The 19,610-nt window shown below is 43.6% G+C and overlaps 1 protein-coding gene across 2 annotated transcripts in view; it reads right to left on the reverse strand.

Annotated features, from left to right (window-relative positions):
• Positions 1 to 19,610, reverse strand: part of ADAMTS12 (ADAM metallopeptidase with thrombospondin type 1 motif 12) — a 560,388-nt gene that overhangs the window by 158,592 nt on the left and 382,186 nt on the right. For both annotated transcript variants that reach the window (XM_056545369.1, XM_056545379.1), the window contains exon 13: positions 10,248 to 10,381. In XM_056545369.1, coding sequence (XP_056401344.1) covers positions 10,248 to 10,381 — 134 coding nt within the window. The remainder of the gene's footprint in view (positions 1 to 10,247; positions 10,382 to 19,610) is intronic.

The raw sequence follows: 19,610 nt of genomic DNA on the forward strand, positions 1-19,610 counted from the left end.
ATTTGCTAGTTGTTGAATAGAGCCCAAGATTGCTCCCATTCCATCTGCTGGTATCTGCCCCCTCTGCAAAGTTTTACCTGCTTTGCTTTATATGTGGCAGGCCAGACTTGGCCTTCAGTTTGACACATGTGCTTTTGTATTGCATACACTGGTTACAGGCATAGTTATAGAGGTACAGAGGTAGTAGTCAAACCCAGGCCCTACGGCATAAGTGGCAAATATGTCATTGGGATCCAGGAGACCTATCACCTATAACTATTGGCCATGCTTGTTTTAGGTCTGTCCGATGCATAATGAGATGGAGAATTAAGGGTGACATGGTATAACAACTAATCTAAAGTGAAGTATATGAGCAAGTTTTACCCTTCCATTGGAGCTACGTTTGGATGCAGATGGTACGAGCCCCCAGGAAAGAACAATATATGTGCCATTTGCTCTACAATCGCTCATGATAAAACTTTCCTTGCCTAAGGATGGTTTTACATGGTACATCTTTTGCTGGCATGTTTGAAAAAAACACACAAAAAAAATCATTTGAAAAAACTTGCATGTGGTCTTACCAAAAATTGGCATGTTTAAAAAAAAATTATAATAATTCACAAATTTCCTCCTTTTGTAGATAGAAAACAGCCGTAATGTATATACCTTAATAAATACCCCATTGTATTATTTATTTCTGAAATAGAGTTCCTATTACTTTTCCTTTCTTCTTTGTCTCTTAAACCTACTGGATGTCTCCATTTGCCTCTCCTAGACTCCAGGCCCTATGTCTTGAGGCTATAATATATATATATATATATATATATATATATATATATACACACATATATATATATATATATATATATATATATATATATAATATAATTCTGATGTGCTCTTTCTTCTTTAAATTGAGTCCCCTGTCAATAAACTGGCCCTGCACTAATCCATCTTAAACACAGCAGATGAGGGCTAGGCCAAGTTGGGTGTACGTGGCGCACTGCAAATCACAGCAGCTGAAAATAACCTTTTTCTAAAATATATATACTTTAATGATTTAAAATAAGTATTAAATAAGCAAAATAAACTATAATTTGTGACCTAAAGGTGAAAAAATCATATCACATAACGAGACATAGGTCCACAGTTAAATAGACGGCACCCTAGGAGAGAGATAATGTACCTCTTGCCACAATTATCAATCACTGCGGTTATATCGGTGGCACAATTAATAATTCTCCACTCATAAGGCATTCTCACATCTACTCCATGGTGGTGCTATTAACATATATTGATCTAGGACCTATCCCCACACCACGTGAGAAAGGTGATAAGATAAAATATTACAGTTTGGTATCAGTTCCGACGCGTTTCCCCCCAACCTGTGGGGTTTCTCAAGGAACTAATAGGATACAACCATCAGTCATAGAAATTTAAATTGTCTCTGGTGCTTTTAAATTGTCTCTGGTGCAGCGGGTGCCATCACTTGATTAACACCACTCTCATGCCATGAACGATAAGCTATGTGTCACGATTCGGCTAGCTGGATGTGGATCCCCTGTGTCAGCGAGGAATTGGCGTGGACCGTGTCGGTGGACCGGTTCTAGGTTGCTACTGGTATTCACCAGAGCCCGCCGCAAAGCGGGATGGTCTTGCTGCGGCGGTAGCAACCAGGTCGTATCCACCGGCAACGGCTCAACCTCGCTGACTGCTGAGAAGGCGTGGGACAGAAGGACTAGGCAGAGGCAAGGTCAGACGTAGCAGAAGGTCGGGGCAGGCGGCAAGGTTCGTAGTCAATGTGGATAGCAGAAGATCTGGAAACACAGGCTTTGGACAACACTAAACGCTTTCACTGGCACAAGGCAACAAGATCCGGCAAGGGAGTGCAGGGGAAGTGAGGTATTATAGCCAGGGAGCAGGTGGAAGCTAATTAGGCTAATTGGGCCAGGCACCAATCATTGGTGCACTGGCCCTTTAAATCTTAGAGAGCCGGCGCGCGCGCGCCCTAAGGAGTGGAGCCGCGCGCGCCACGAATGTCGGTGCAGCGCTCCCGGTCAGCGGGTCTGACCGGGGCGCTGCAGAGAGAGGAATGCCGCGAGCGCTCCGGGGAGGAGCAGGGACCCGGAGCGCTCGGCGTAACAGTACCCCCCCCCCCTTAGGTCTCCCCCTTTTTTTGTCCGGCAATTGCTTCACATGGGACGAGGACACTGGGAGCGATTGTAGGGTTTCCTCAAAGGCAGCTAGTACAGCAGGAGTGGGAATGGGGAGGGAGGGCAGAGGGTGAAGCTTGGCACGGGGCAGGGTGTCACCAGGACGGGGGCTATGAGGAGGCACGGCACAGTCCTGATAGGCCTTGGGGAGACCAGGCACAGGAGGAGACACTGAGGCCCGACAAACGGGACTGGGAGCAGAGGTGAGGCATTTCTTGCAGCAAGCAGGGCTCCAATTCTTGATCTCCCCGGTGGTGCAGTCAAGGGTGGGAGAATGATGCTGGAGCCATGGCAGACCGAGGAGGACTTCAGAGGTGCAGTTGGGAAGGACGAACAATTCAATCTTTTCGTGATGGGGTCCAATACACATAAAGAGGGGTTTTGTGCGGTAACGCATGGTGCAATCCAATTTAACTCCGTTGACCGAGGAAATGTAGAGCGGCTTGACGAGACGGGTCACCGGGATGCAGAACTTATTCACCAAAGAGTCCAGAATAAAATTTCCAGAGGCACCAGAGTCCAAGCAGGCCACGGCTGAGAGGGAGGAGTTGGCAGAAGGAGAAATCCGCACGGGCACCGTGAGACGTGGAGAAGCAGACTTCGTACCAAGAGACGCCACACCCACGTGAGCTGGGTGCGTGCGTGCGTTTCCCAGACGTGGAGGACGAATAGGGCAATCCACCAAGAAATGTTCGGTACTGGCACAGTACAGACAAAGATTTTCTTCCCTACGGCGAGTCCTCTCTTCCTGGGTCAGGCGAGACCGATCCACTTGCATAGCCTCCTCGGCGGAAGGCACAGGCGTAGATTGCAAAGGATACTGTGGGAGAGGTGCCCAGAGATCTAGGTCTTTTTCCTGGCGGAGCTCCTGGTGTCTCTCAGAAAAACGCATGTCAATGCGGGTGGCCAAATGGATAAGTTCTTGCAGGTTGGCAGGAATCTCTCGTACGGCCAGCACATCCTTGATGTTACTGGATAGGCCTTTTTTAAAGGTCGCGAAGAGAGCCTCGTTATTCCAAGATAATTCGGAAGCGAGAGTACGAAATTGGTTGGCGTACTTGCCTACTGAAGAATTACCCTGGACGAGGTTCAGCAGGGCAGTCTCGGCAGAAGAAGCTCGGGCTGGTTCCTCGAAGACACTACGGACTTCAGGGAAGAAGGACTGGACTGTGGCAGGATCATTGCGGTCCCAGAGTGGTGTGGCCCAAGACAAAGCCTTTCCAGATAGAAGACTCACTACGAACGCCACCTTAGACCATTCTGAAGGAAATTGGTCCGACAACATCTCCATATGCAGGGAACATTGAGACAAGAAGCCACGGCAGAGTCTAGAGTCCCCATCAAACTTGTCCGGCAGGGACAAGCGGAGGCTAGGAGCGGCCACTCGCTGCGGAGGAGGTGCAGGAGCTGGCGGAGGAGATGGTTGCTGCTGTAGCAGTGGCAGAAGTTGCTGTAACGTGGCGGTCAGCTGCGACAGCTGCTGTCCTTGTTGGGCAATTTGCTGCGATTGCTGGGCGACCACCCTGGGTAGGTCAGCAAGACTTGGCAGCGGCACCTCAGCGGAATCCATGACCGGATCTACTGTCACGATTCGGCTAGCTGGATGTGGATCCCCTGTGTCAGCGAGGGATTGGCGTGGACCGTGTCGGTGGACCGGTTCTAAGATGCTACTGGTATTCACCAGAGCCCGCCGCAAAGCGGGATGGTCTTGCTGCGGCGGTAGCAACCAGGTCGTATCCACCGACAACGGCTCAACCTCGCTGACTGCTGAGAAGGCGTGGGACAGAAGGACTAGGCAGAGGCAAGGTCAGACGTAGTAGAAGGTCGGGGCAGGCGGCAAGGTTCGTAGTCAATGTGGATAGCAGAAGATCTGGAAACACAGGCTTTGGACAACACTAAACGCTTTCACTGGCACAAGGCAACAAGATCCGGCAAGGGAGTGCAGGGGAAGTGAGGTATTATAGCCAGGGAGCAGGTGGAAGCTAATTAGGCTAATTGGGCCAGGCACCAATCATTGGTGCACTGGCCCTTTAAATCTTAGAGAGCCGGCGCGCACGCGCCCTAAGGAGCGGAGCCGCGCAAGCCAGGACATGACAGCCGGGGGCCGGGACAGGTAAGTGACTTGGGATGCGATTCGCGAGCGGGCGCGTCCCGCTATGCGAATCGCATCCCCGCCGGCAATGTCGGTGCAGCGCTCCCGGTCAGCGGGTCTGAGTGGGGCGCTGCAGAGAGAGGAACCCCGCGAGCGCTCCGGGGAGGAGCAGGGACCCGGAGCGCTCGGCGTAACACTATGGACAGTCTACTACACTGCATCCCCATAGAAGAAATGCTATCTCATGCCCGCCTAGTATCTAAGATGGATACCGCGCGCCACGATAAGCGCGCTCCTATGTCTCCGGCGGCACTGCACCTAGACGGCAAGTGTCTGAGGAGTAGAGGAACGCCGGCTGCAAGCTCAAGGAGTTACATTTTTTGAATTGAAAGATTGTAAATAATAGTCCACTCTCTTAATAATAAAAATTATGTTTAATAGTCCCTCCTTATAAATAATAATAATAAGAATATCAAGAATAATAGTTTAAATAATCCCCTTTTTGAAACACACATAAGTATGGATCCTACTCCCCTATATCTCTTTAGCACACCCTATGAAGCACCGGGTTGAGAATTAGTACTCACTATCAAGTCTTGTAGTCTCTCTCTTCAGTGTTTCTTTTTGCTTCTGGCTCTCTCCAGTCCCCTCCTCTTCTTCTACTCTACTTCCATCTCTATAGACTTCTATGGGCAGCCACAACTGATCCCTCAGTTAGCTTATAGTCCACCTCCTCTCTTAGGCCCCTTTCACACTATCGTTATGTTCCAGCATTCTGACACCCGTTATTCAGCAATAACAGGTCATGAAAAAATGGATAAAATAACTGAATACCAACGGATGATAACTGATGATCAATTTTGACAGACATTCTGTGCCATTCATTATCACCCTTTATAGCCCATTATTTTATGTCCGTTATTTTATTTCCATTTGACTTCCAGGTTGTGATGCTGTACTGAGCATGCTCAGTAGCAATGACGGAACATAAAAAAACTAACAATAACGGATGTCATTTGTGAACCCGTAGACTTCAATGTTAAAATGTTAACGTCCGTTATTCCACCATTATTTTTAACGGGACAAAAATTAGTGCATGTACCGTTATTTGCCCTGTCAAAAATAACGGACATTAGTCACAACGGGACATAACTGATGCTAGAGGATGGTCAAAAAATCCCATTGACATGAATGGGATTTTTTGACCGCCAGTGTATGGACTTTCTGATGGGAGTTCATGAAGGATGTTTTTACAGGAGCATAACGGTAGTGTGAAAGGGACCTTAAAGGGGTTATCTGTCGGAAAGCTTTTTTTCTTTTTTTCAGAAGAATGCCCATTCTACATTATACAAAAAACTAAACCTCCACATAACTCCAGCGCTTCTGCTGGTCCTCCGGTGTCCCTCTCTGGTCCTCAGCTGCGATCCTCTTTTTGTGAGCAAGCGTGATGCTTTATCCTTGAAGTGACGTCGGGGCCCAGAGTGTCATACTGTCGCTCAGCCAAACACTGGATACAGCGATGTCCCATAGAAATAACCCACATGGTCATATAATGATTCCCACACACACACACTACTGTTTTTACTGTGCATGTCCTAATTGTTGTTATTTTGTATCGGTTTGATTAAAGTTACCTTATTTAAAGGGCGGGACTAAACAGTTATGTAGGGGCGGGAGGAAGTGCAGGGAGCTCCACAAAATGGCTGTCATCTTGTTCCTTGTCATACACTCAACCATGACTTAGGGATGACTACTGCCAGTTATTTTCTTCTCATTTAAAGACTTTTTGCACTTTTTGTTTGTGAGCAACTCTTGTAAAGTATGCATTACTGGAGTATTATCACAACGTATGTAAACTGGGGGAAACTACTGCTGCTGCCTATGTCTTTGTCCTAGCTATTAAATTATCTCATTCCTAAACCTACAAAGTCAACAGCGTAAACGAGAAATGAAACATTTTCAAAGCAAAATTGCTATTTTTTTATCGCATCCCAGAAAAAATAATAATACAATAAAAAATCTAAGTCAAAACGACGCAAAAGTGCTGCCTGTAAAAGCTACAGCTGGTACTTGTAAATAAAAATGTATATATATATATATATATATATATGTATATATATATATATATATATATATATATGTGTATATATATATATATATATATATATATATATATATGTGTATATATATATATATGTATATATATGTATATATATGTATGTATATATATGTATGTATATATGTATGTATATATATGTATGTATATATATATATATATATATATATATATATATATATATATATATATAAAAATATATAAATATATATGGGATTGGGGGTTCCGGTACAAACTTTGCATTGGTGCATATCCAAAACTGGATTTATCAGCTCCCACCCTCACTCACCAAACACCCGGGCATGGACAGGGCGGCAACGCCTCCAACCTGGAAGGTATATAGTGTAAAGAAGAAAATATTCCAGCTTCTTGGGTGCGGTATTAAAAAAATCTTTTATAACTTCATCCAACAAGTGATAAAAGGTAAGGGACAAGTAACGCCAACACGTTTTGGGTCTACTGGACCCTTAGGGAGAGATTTATCAAAACCTGTCCAGAGGAAAAGTTGCTGAGTTGCCCATAGCAACCAATCAGATGGCTTCTTTCATTTTGCAGAGGCCTTTTCAAAAATGAAAGAAGCGATCTGATTGGTTGCTATGGGCAACTCAGCAACTTTTCCTCTGGACAGGTTTTGATAAATCTACCCCTTAGTCTTGGCATCACTAAGACTAAGGATCCAGTAGACCTGAAATGTGTCGGCATTACCTGTCCTGTACCTTTTATCACTTGTTGGATGAAGATCTTTTATACCGCACCCAAGAAGCGGGAATATTTTCTTCTTTGCACTATATACCCAGGAGTATATCCTCTCCTTGTTGAATCTATGCCATGAATAATCCAAGTAAATTGGTCACTGACTGTACGGCTCATCAGGAAGGATTAATTTCCTCCTTGGAAAGGAGAAGTAGAACCAAATCCAGAGTGCACCGCTCCATGCTTATAAATATTCTAATACACCTCATGTGATTAACAGTAAATGAACATGAAACGTCTCACGCGCGGAGGGCCACAGTTAATATACACGCAGAAGATTAAAAAGCGCCTATTGATAGAAGCCACAAACAAGATGCGCATTTCATCTGTCTGATTAAGTTCTCCGGTGACTTATTATCCGAGCTGAAGACGTTGAGACGAGAAGCCTGGAACATAAGTCAATTACCAGCCTAGACTAAATACAAGGAAGAAATATAATTAACATAATATAAATATATATATATATATATATATATATATATATATATATATAATGTGCCAGCTTAAGAAACAGGCATACAAATCTGCTATGCAACTTATAGATTTCTCATTGCCAGACATGGCCACACTTCAAAGAAATTCTGCAGAAACATAGACTTTCCAAATCACTTGTTTATTTATTTATTTTATTTATTTATCTATTGAGATATTTAATGCAAAAACTCATTATAGCACTATAACTGTTCTTATACAAGTGTGTTTTATTACTGTTAATTGCTTTCTGTTATTATTATGACAATTTTAGGTTCAAAATTCGAAATTGATTATTATTAGAATATATTTTTATAGTGGTCAGAGCCCCAGTTCCATGCACACTACATAGATGTACAGTGACACCCCCCCCCCACGACCTGCGATGGCCCCAACATACGATCTTTTCAACATACGATGGCCTCTCAGAGGCCATCGCATGTTGAAGGCAGCATCAACATTCGATGCTTTTGTATGTCGGGGCCATCGCGTAAACGGCTATCCGGCAGTGCAGACTGCTTCAGCTGTCACCGGATAGCCGTTTACGGTGCCCCGTGTGGTCTGCTGACGATCACTTACCTGTCCTCGGGGCTCCGGCGCGTCCTCTTCAGGATCCCCTACATCGTCGGCGCTCTTCATCGTCATCATCACGTCGGCGCGCATGCCATCCCGTCATCCAATAGGAGCGGCGTGTGTAGTGACATGATGGCGGCGACGGAGAGCGAGGATGCCGGGGAAGCAGAGGCCTTGCCGGAGCGTCGGGGACACCTCGGGGACGCGGCGACAGTGATGGAAGGCGACATCCAGGGTAGCGGTGACGAGCGGTGACGGTCCGGAGCGGCGGGGACACATGAGTACAACCTCCAATACCAGTGGTCTTCAACCTGCGGACCTCCAGATGTTGCAAAACGACAACTCCCAGCATGCCAGGACAGCCGTTGGCTGTCCGGGCATGCTGGATGTTGTAGTTTTGCAACATCTGGAGGTCCGCAGGCAATAGACCACTGTCCTATACTTTACATTGCACGAATCCCTCACATACGATGGTTTCAACAAACGATGGTCCATTTGGAACGGATTCCCATCGTATGTTGAGGGACCACTGTATAGTTATATGATGACATGTTGGCTTCCTGCACTCACCACTATGGGGAGCTCAGGAGCCTAATGCATACCTTTGGTTACGACTACCTTGGTAGTGGTCACACATGCTCAGTTTAAATGGGTATTCCAGGCAAAAACATTTTTTTATATATCAACTGGCTCCGGAAAGTTAAACAGATTTGTAAATTACTTCTATTAAAAAAGCTTAATCCTTGCAATAGTTATTAGCTTCTGAAGTTGAGTTGCTGTTTCTGTCTAACTGCTTTCTGATGACTCATGTCCCGGGAGCTGTCCAGCTCCTATGAGGATATTCTCCCATCATGCACAGCTCCCGTGACGTGACATCATCATTGAGCAGTTAAGACTGAAAACTTCAGAAGCTAATAACTATTGGAAGGATTAAGATTTTTTAATAGAAGTAATTTACAAATCTAGTCTACGATTAAGCCCTGCAAAGGGCGAAACGCGTCAGACATCTTTATCTGTATGTATCCTGCAGTGGAATAAATAAAGACAAGCCCTTTTTTACCTCATACCTTGGTGCCGGACGGAGTTCTTTCTAATTTACAAATCTGTTTAACTTTCCGGAGCCAGTTGATATAAAAAAAATGTTTTTTGCCTGGAATACCCCTTTAACTGCAACCTTCTTATCTGTACTGGAAGTATTGATAGTTTATCTCAATTGTACTTGCAAGCAAGGGGGATTGTGGGAAAGCAAATACACTGTTACATGTCCACAAAAAAGAGAGTAAACCAGGACACAATCGAATCAATGGGGAAAAGAACACGGCACAGTTGTACCTCTTTACAATATGTCCTAAAGGGTATTTGCTTACTGGAAATACCCCTTTAGGGATCATACTTATTTTGGTTGCACTTTGGATATTCTTTCTGTTTTTGTGTTTCAGCATTGAGATTTGATTTTATAAATGTATAAGGACAACATGCATACAAGCTTACATCGCTCTTCTAGACTGTAAATGAATTTAAATAGCTTAATGTATAGACTGATAATATTTAATGTATTGTTATACTCATACAACACATATAAAGTGAGAATATACATATAGTTTTCTGTTGGCCATATGGGAAACTATACAGAAACAAAACAGCTGCTGAATGAAAAAAAATAAAAAAAAGCATATGCTAATTTAAATGTGGACATTTAAGCACACAAGTATACGTATGCCCATCTAAAAGGTTTTTTTTTAGAAAAAATTAACCATCTGTGTATGGTGTAAGAAAGTATAAGATAAGTAAGATCTTCCATTATCAACTGAGCTGTTTGGTTTGAAGCAGTCTGCTCCGTCCGTCTCCTCCATTTCCTCTTATCTCTTCCGTACCTGCTCCATTGATGTGAAAAGGGGAGCTCGTATTAATGCTAATTAGATTTTAAAGGGATACTCCACCCCTATCTTATCCCCTATCCAAAGGATCCTGTTATAAATAGCCACTGTGTGCGTCACTTCATCCAGCATTAAATAGAATGACACTAAAGTAAGTGAAACATACCAAATACCTTACACATGCCATTAATGCAGACGTCTCTGCTCTCGTTTCCTTCGAAACACGGAGTCCCATCAATGACTGCATCAAGGAGCTTGTCAACAAAATTAGCTTCAGCATTTCGGCAATGTAGTTCGCAGGGATTAGCTGTGTGGAGAATGCAGAGAATATAAATGTATGAACCCAGTCCTCTACTTATCTCCACATATAGTAGATTTGTAGGGAGCCAGCTTGTGAAACTACAGCTACCAGCATGACCGGCAGCAGCACACTGGACAGTCACAGGTTAGACATCACTGCTGTAGGTCAATGACAGAAGTATAAGTTCACCTTAGGACAGTGGTTCACAAAATGAGGTACGCGTACCCTTATGGGTACTTAGCAGTTCTCCTGGGGTACAGAAAAATATTGTAATGGCAGGCACAACCACTGGTCATTGTTTTTAAAGTGGCCGTGGCTCATGCTGCCAGATCTTAATGTGGCAAAGGGCATTAGAATCACTTTAAAAAAAAAGTGAGCAGTGGCTGCTGGTACTAGTTAACTTTGCTGCCCTAAGTAGCAGAGCAGGAGGACAGCACAGAAGAAGTGCAAGCACTGGGTTGCTGAGGACAGTAACTAATGAGTACTGGGGACCTATTACTATTGGAGCAGTGGAGCAGTATGGGGGCCTACAATTATATAGGGGCACAGAGGGGGTCTACAGCTATATGGGGGCACAGTGGGTGCCTACAATAATATGGGGCAGTATAGAAGCCTACAAATACATGGGGGCACAGAGGGGGCATACAATTGTATTGGGACACAGAGGGGGTCTACAACTATATGTGGGCACAAAGGGGGCCTACAACTATATGGGGGCACAGTGGGGGCCTACAACTATATGGGGCAGAATAGGAGCCTACAATTATATGGGGGCACAGTAGGGGCCTACAACTATATGGGGGCAGTATAGGAGCCTACAAACATATGGGGGAATAGTAGGGGCTTACAACTATATGAGGGCACATTGGGGACCTACAACTATATGAAGCAGTATAGGAGCCTATAAACACAGGGGGCCTAACTATTATATGGGGGCAAAAAGGGGCACTTTTACTGTGCAGGGACAATACACATGGGGAATTAGCTTAACCCCTTAATGACCAAGCCCATTTTCACCTCAAGGACCAGGCCAATTTTATTTTTGCGTTTTCGTTTTTTCCTAGTTTTTTCTAAAATCCATAACTCCTTTATATTTCCATGTACAGACCCATATAAGGGCTTGTTTTTTCATGACCAATTGTACTTTGTAATGAAATCTCTCATTTTACCATAAAATGTACGGCGAACCCAAAGAAAATTCTTTTTAGGAAATTTAAGGAGGAAATTTTAATGAAAACAAAAATTTTGCACATTTTGGAGGATTTTGTTTTCACACTGTACACTTTACGGTAAAAATGACATGTGTTCTTTATTCTGTAGGTCAATACAATTAAAATGATACCCATGGCTAGATACTTTTTTATTTTTGTACCGCTTAAAAAAAATCAAAAACTTTTTGTACAAAATCAGTAATCTAAAATTGCCCTATTTTGACCACCTATAACTTTTTCATTTTTCTGTATATAGGGTGGTATGAGGGCTCATTTTTTGTGCCGTCATCTGTACTTTTTTAGATACCACATTTGCATATATAAAACTTTTAGATCATTTTTTATAATTTTTTTTTTATAAAATGTGACAAAAAAGCAGGATTTTTTTTATATTTTACGTTTACGCCATTCCCCGTACGGGATCATTAACATTATATTTTGATAGTTCGGACATTTACGCATGCGGTGATACCAAATATGTTTATTAAAAAAAAAATGTTACGCTTTTTGGGGGTAAAATGGGAAAAACTGACAATTTTCATTTTTATTGGGGAGGGGATTTTTCACTTTTTTATTTTTTATTTTTACATTTTTCAACTTTTTTTTACACTTTTTATTTCCTCATAGGGGACTATCTATAGCAATCGTTTGATTGCTAATACTGTGCAGTGCTATGTATAGGACACAGCACTGCTCAGTATTATCGGTGATCTTCTGCTCTGGTCTGCTCGATCTCAGACCAGAGCAGAAGTCCCCGGGAGACAGCCGGAGCCAGGTGAGGGGACCTCCGGCTGTCATGCTGGATGATTGGATCCCCGCGGCAGCGCTGCAGGCGATCCGATCATCCAATCAAAGTGCCGCAATGCCGCAGATGCCGTGATCTGTATTGATCACGGCATCGGAGGGGTTAATGGCGGACATCCACGCGATCACGGATGTCGGCCATTACCGGCGGGTCCCCAGCTGCTGCTAGCAGCCGGAAGCTGCCGTGTATGATGCGAGAACCCTTCCGATGCTCGCGGTCATACACAGGGCGTAAATGTACGTCCTGGTGCGGGAAGTCCCGCCAAACCAGGACGTACATTTACGTCCGTGGTTTTTAAGGGGTTAAAGATGGGCATTGTGCTGGAGAAAGGAGGCTGAAATGATTGTCTGCAGGTTCTATGGAAGCAAGTTATGGCCGGGAGAAATCTTAAAAGCGGTAAAGGCCGGATAATGTAGAAAAGGAAAAGTCAGCGACTCCAATCAGAAAGCACGTCACCTCTGAGTCACTGGATGTAACTGCACTTTAATCACTACATTACATAACATACATACATAACATTAGAATGTACTATATACAATGTCTGATTGCCCTATTATTCAATTATATAACTGTTTATATATTTAATAAACAAAACAAACACTTGGAATAAAAGAGAATACAGTTAGCAGAGGCCCGAGGTGGTGAGAGATTCTGTTTTATTCCAGTAAAGCTGCACCCATAAGTTTCATTACTGTTACTAGATCATGTGATCACCAGTCTGACTTACAGGAAATTAAAGTGTTTAATGTGTCAGAGGAAGTGGTCAGTCCTGAGTCAGAAGGATGACATCATCACCTACCAGATTGCTCTTGCTAGCTGTCATTTGTGTAATTTTTACAGAATTTTGGGAAATCGCAGTAAAGATATCAAAAATGCAAAAAAAGTGTGAATATAATTGCACTAAAAAATAAATATGTGAGGACATCCTAAAGACTTCAAATCTTCAAAAAAACACTTTAATTGTGATTATACGGTAGGTCAAATCACTTTCTCCTCATGGTCATAGTCTAATCAGTTCTCCTAGGTAAAGTCCAGCACCAGCAGCCTAGTATGATGACATAGAACACCTCACCCTCATCATTTTAAGCAAACAGGACACAATTGACATTTCTGCACTTCTTTTTGTGCGGCAGCAGCCTTTGGTCACTGTCCTTAAGTAGGCGATGGCATGTGCTGAAGTCGGTGACGGTGCTGCCGCCTTTGGTACTTGTGATGAGAGGCTCCCCAAACATTGTGCCCAGAGAAGGAGGGCGTCAGGGGACATCAAGAGATCGCAAGTCTGAGCCCTGGTGTGGGCCCTGTAGCAGGCACCGGGATGGTAACTAAAATACAGCCCTCGTCACCTCAGTACTCCACTGCTCCTCCGGTTCAGGGACCTATTTATAGGGCCCAGTCATAGCAGTAGGTCCCAAACCCAAAGGAGGACAAGAGGAGCAGTGGAGCACCGAAGCATCGGGGCAGTATGGCTAGGCCGCTGGCGGCAGTCAGTCTGTGAGGGCTGCCTACCTACTTTACATGGAGGCATAGAGGTGAGGGAGACTACAAATATGTGGGGGCACAGAGGGGGTCTTTAATGAAATATATGGGGTCGTATAGGGGTCTAAAGCTATATATGAAGGCAGTAGGGAGACCTACTCAATGTCCTGTTTTTTTATTAAAGGGATACTTCAGTGGAAAACAAATGTTTTCAAATCAACTGGTGCCAGAAAGTTAAATAGATTTGTAAATTACTTAATCCTTCCAGTACTTATCAGCTGCTGTAAGCTCCACAGGAAGTTGTGTAGTTCCTTCCAGTCTGACCACAGTGCTCTCTGCTGCCACCTCTGTCTGTGTCAGGAACTGTCCAGAGTAGAAGCATAGAAAACCTCTTCTGCTCTGGACACTTCCTGACATGGACAGAGGTGTCAGCAGAGAGTACTGTGGTCAGACTGAAAAGAACTACACAACTTCCTCTGGAACATACAGCAGCTGATAAGTACACAAAGGAGTAAGATTTTTTAATAGAAGTAATTTATAAATCTGTATAACTTTCTGGCACAAATTCATTACAAATTTTTTTTCCACCGAGGTACCTCTTTAATGAAATTCCTGTGTGGTCAGCCTAGTTATAACAAACAAAGGGGAGGTGCTTGTACTCTTGAGGCATTCTAGTACTGAAGTTGCTAGCACATCACTACAGGTCCCTGAGGAAGTTGCATATAGGCAACAGAACATGTTGGGTTCCATTAGGGGCACATGTCTGTGGGAGGGATAAGTATTGTATTTCTCTTCTGACCCACTTACTGGTAATCATTGCCCATCAACCCCCAGCCCCTGCAGCCCCATTTCTCCCCCTTTTCATTTTTTTAATATTTTTCTTTATTATTTCATGGGCATTTTGTAGGCCTGAGTTACTTGGAGTTTATAACTGGGGCCTTTGTGTATCATCAGCTTTGTCTCTTATATTGCACCAATATCTGTATACCACCTATTGGGACACTGCAATAGAATGTTAGAACGCTAGTGTGAGGAGGCCCATATATTTGATGGTGCATTCTGGATGGGACAAAAGCAAGCTCAGAGAAAGCACAATAAGTGTGGTGTCCCAGTGCGGAACATACCTGTCTTCCTGACCTGTCAGGTGGATGTCACCTAGCATGCCTGCTCTGGGCCCACTGCTCAGGTGTAATTGTGTTATTTATTACCTTGTTATATACTGTCTATGTACTTATATACTTTGTTGTGCCCAAATGGGTTAACCTGTCTGTTCCTGAGGATGCCAAGGGGATCACATGCTTGCTTTAGCCAACCAGGGCTACTGCCCTACCCTCCTCCAAGTCTGCTAGGCAGGACGGAGTTAGTTCAGTCTAGAGTGAGTTGTGTGAGTCTAGACCTCTGCTGGGGACCTGTGCCTCACCACATGAGGACAAGCCTGAGAAAATCAAGTTGCAGCACTAAATTGTTTCAGAGCTACAGCACCCTGTTTCAGGATCCCACCGACCAGGTCATCCAGCAATTCAGAAGCAAGTTTGCAGTGGGGAAGAGAGCCCATGGCCCCCATTAGCAAAGAGGATTCCAGGAGATAGAAAGCCTTGGGCAACTCCTGTCCATATATCTACAGTTTTTACCTCGTGGTAAGCCCTAATTCCAGATACCTATGTGGAGAGTCAGTGTATGTCAGCTCCCAAATCTTCTCTAAGCTGAACAACCAAAAGCAAAACAGTCCAAACATTATTCAGCAAGCAAGAAGCTAGTTAGTAAGTAAGGACTTCAAGTCCCATAGCGCCCTGAAGCAATTGTAATCCCTGCAGCAAACTCCAGTGAACTTTGTACTACTGTTGAACTGTTCCTGTATATTTTAGCAAGTTCCTGAGTAAAAATTTGTCGTTTCTATAACAATGCATTGGTGGTCGTTATTATCCCATCGCTTGGCCCAGGAAGCTACTACCTTTGGAGCATGGAGGTCAATGCTATCCTGGCATCAATAGCGGTTGTTATACAAGAACTAAAACATGCCATCTTAGCCTGCTCTTCCACATAAGAAATACAGAATGTTCAGGGCTGAATTGAAGACTAATGATACAACTCAATATCTGGTAAAGCATGCAGCATGCACCAGGGAGATCAAAGAACAAGTAAAAACAACAAAAAATAAACTCATAATGTGTACAGCAAGTATTTGTGAGTCTTGCCTGCTCTGATGGGAGTTGCAGAGCTCCATGATGCTCATGAGTCTATGACTAACAGTGATGCCTCAATGCATTTCAAGTTCCCCAAAACTCTTTATGGTATTATCAGTTCCCCCGCAAAAGAACACTAATTTCCTTTTTTTTCCCCAACAGTCTCTCCAAATGTAATCCTCATGTTGATATGTCATTCTTCCAGACACACAGAGCCATATCTCCCCGCAGAGGACAGGGAAATGAGCCGTACAGTGATAACTCATAAAAACTCTCATATTTATAATTGAAAGTAAAGGTCAAAACAAAAAAAAGGGAAGTTCTGTACAAAACAAAATGCACATTTCATGACAAACTCTTTGTATTTTCCTCCATCCATCTATGTGTGTCCTGTGATTTGTAGTCCCCATCCTGTCACAACCCATGTAATTGCATGATAGCCCTGAGTCAATTAGAAATATTGTTTAGTGACAGACCATGAAATGGCTCCGGCGTGCCGGGTTGGGATATCACATTAGAGGATAACAGAAGATCATAGTTACATGTGTCTCATGGGTGGTTCATTCCAAATTTGCAATCCTTTTTAGATTGTCTGTCGCCAAATTGTCTTCATAGAATTGAAATTGTGACCCTCCTGAATTTCGTCTCAAGTAAAAGCTAAATGCTTGACAGTGCTCGTGTATACATCCTTGTGGAGTCTTCACCTTCAAAGTTCAGTAGTTTAGGTTGCAAGGCTCCATCTTTACAATTCACTAATAGGAAGTTGTTCTCATTGCCTTCCAAGTGTTACATACAGTAGAGCTGCGGCTGGTCACAGTTTCTGTACAGTGTGAAGGGGATGGGTGATGCTGAGGGTCCCTCAATATTCCTGGGTTATAACTAGGCTGACATATGTCCAAAAAGTCTTGTGTTTTTTTATTTTATTTTAAAGACTGTCCCGTCTTTTTATTAAAAAATTTTGATTTTGTTCCATTTTTTTAAAACAAACAAGACATAATTGACATTTTTGCGTGTTTTGTGCAGCAGCCATTGGTCACTGTCCTTAAACTTGCCATAGCGCGTGATGACTGATCTCAAAGTTGGTGACGATGCAGCGGCCATATCAAGTCAGTGAGCAGTGACTGCCGGTACTTGTAACAAGAAATGCCCCTAACGTTGTGCCCCAAAGAGCAGGGTGGGAGGACGTTGGGGGACATCAGGAGAGCGCAAGCTTGGACCCTGGTGTGTTAATAGAAGAGAGGAAGGGCCACATTAAGTGTTGGTCAGACCTATGTTGTACAGTGCGGCATGAGACACATGGTAGACAGACAGTACCCTGATAAGAGGTGCTGACCATTAGACCCTGTGACAGCAGGTGCCACAGGAAAATGGAAAAGAAGCAGCCTGAATTTGGGACCCAGGTCATACAGAGACTAGTAGAGAGAAGGAGAGAAAGAAAGAGAGAGAAAAAAAGAGAGACAGGGAAAGAGAGACACTGACTGCCTGCTTCAATAATTGCCGATGCTGCTGTAATCACAGGACTTCATTAGATACACAGAGAGCTTGTATATTATTAAAGGTAATTTAGCTATCGAGAAAAGAGACATGCCCCCCAAAAAGGGGTGTATCCCAGACAGCTGTAAAAAAAAATCCCAACAAATGAACTAATGTTTCCACATAAATTGTGGTGAATTTTAACTCAGGAAAACCTGACAGCTCAAAGCAGTTGTAAGACCAGCAAAACCTTGGAAAAGCGCCAAATTAGTAAATACCATCAAAAAATACCTGTAGGGAAAAAACAAAACCTACAAAGGAAAGCAACACTCCTCTGTCAGTAAATCACCCCTATGTCTCTACAGGTCTGTAATATGAGGTGGCATAAGTTGGTACTTTTTATCCGTCGTACGCCATGCAATGAAGGTCACAAGTGTCTCTGTATAAAATTGAAGGCACGAAGATGTACAGTATAGGTCCAGAACAGGCTATGCACGCTGTTTTACTGTTCTGTATAGTGTGGTGACCCAGTACGGAATATCGTATCCTGCAGATGTTGCCTTCAGTGTCCGTCTTGCCACACCACGGATCTGTATACTGGTCAAATAATAAATAACTGATAAAAAAATCCAACCTTAGTGTGTTTATGGACACCCACTTATAAACGCAGGTATTAGCTCCTGCCTCAGAAGATACAATGCAATTCTAAAGGGACACGTACACCACCGGAATCTAAGATCCTACAGCAGTACTTAGTACTTAAGTGGCCCTATATGGTACTAGTGACTCACTGCAATCTCCATTATTTATTTGATTTTATTTATGCCAGTTATCTTTATAGAAAGGGCTCATTTTGGATCGGCACTCAATGCTGTCTGTTTTCTCCTTGATAAAGCCACATTGAGTGGCGAAACATGTCGGGGTCTGACAGTTTGATGTGTATACTCGCACACATCGCGGCTGCTCTCGGCCTAGCTCAGAGAGCAGGAGGAGCGGCCATGATGTGCGCGAGTATACACATCAAAGCGTGTCTGCTCGTAGCGGAGCATTGCCGTTATGAGCAGGCACAGATAGAGGCAGCACTGTAGGGTCCATTGTCGGTGGATCTGCAGCATAAAATACACTGTGGATCCACCCCTGAATGAGCCCTTAGGGTACATTCACACGTACAGGATCTGCTGTATATTTTCTGCAGCTGATTTTGCTACCTATTGAAGCTAATGGGTTGCAAAATCAGCTGCACAAAATATGCAGCAAAAATATGCAGCAGATCCTGTACATGTGAATGTACCCTTAAGGGGTTAATGATAAACTAGCAGTGTGTTCACATGTTGTCCTTCCAGAGGGGTCACTTTCCCTCCTCCAGTGTCCACAGGTCACAGGTCCTCTCCTGTGCGGGGGGGCGGAGCCATCATCAGGTACCTTCATCCCTGCTCTGCCTGTCTCTGCTAATGATACGCAGACCAGGAGCAGCGCAGGGATATCCCCAGCAGCTGCAGCGGGCTCGGTCAGTCCGCCACTGGCCCCGATACTAGTATCGGGATTCGGGACAGCCCTATTTATTTTAAATTGGGGGGGCACAAGGGGGGGCACGGCCTGATCTAGCGACGCCACTGTGAAATATTTATGAAAAATCACATGTATATGAAAAATCCTAATAAGTTCATGAAGCCATATTCACAAACTACTGATTGGTTCCACAATACAAGTAAGCAGTTATCGTGTTATATGAGCATTCTGGTCACCCCACACCATATGAACATAGAACACAACATAAAATTAAAAAATATATTAAAATGTATCTTCTGAGGCAGGTGGTTTTAATTGTGCGTATTCTCACCTTTTATATGATTTATAATAAAAGTTATGTTTTAATAGAGCACATATCTTATAGGTTTTTTTTCTAACCCTTTGGGTTATATTATTGTTACATTTGGATACCTCTGTATGTGCTCATTGGCCGACCATTAGTAGTGTACAGTGTCCGTCTTGGGCCCACCACTCAGGACTCATTATACTGTATTGTTATGCCAATGTTGTTATTCTAGAATTTTCCATGTTACTGTTTCTTTAAGAAATGTTAGCAG

Source organism: Hyla sarda, chromosome 1, assembly GCF_029499605.1.
Source record: "Hyla sarda isolate aHylSar1 chromosome 1, aHylSar1.hap1, whole genome shotgun sequence".
Lineage (NCBI taxonomy): Eukaryota > Metazoa > Chordata > Amphibia > Anura > Hylidae > Hyla > Hyla sarda.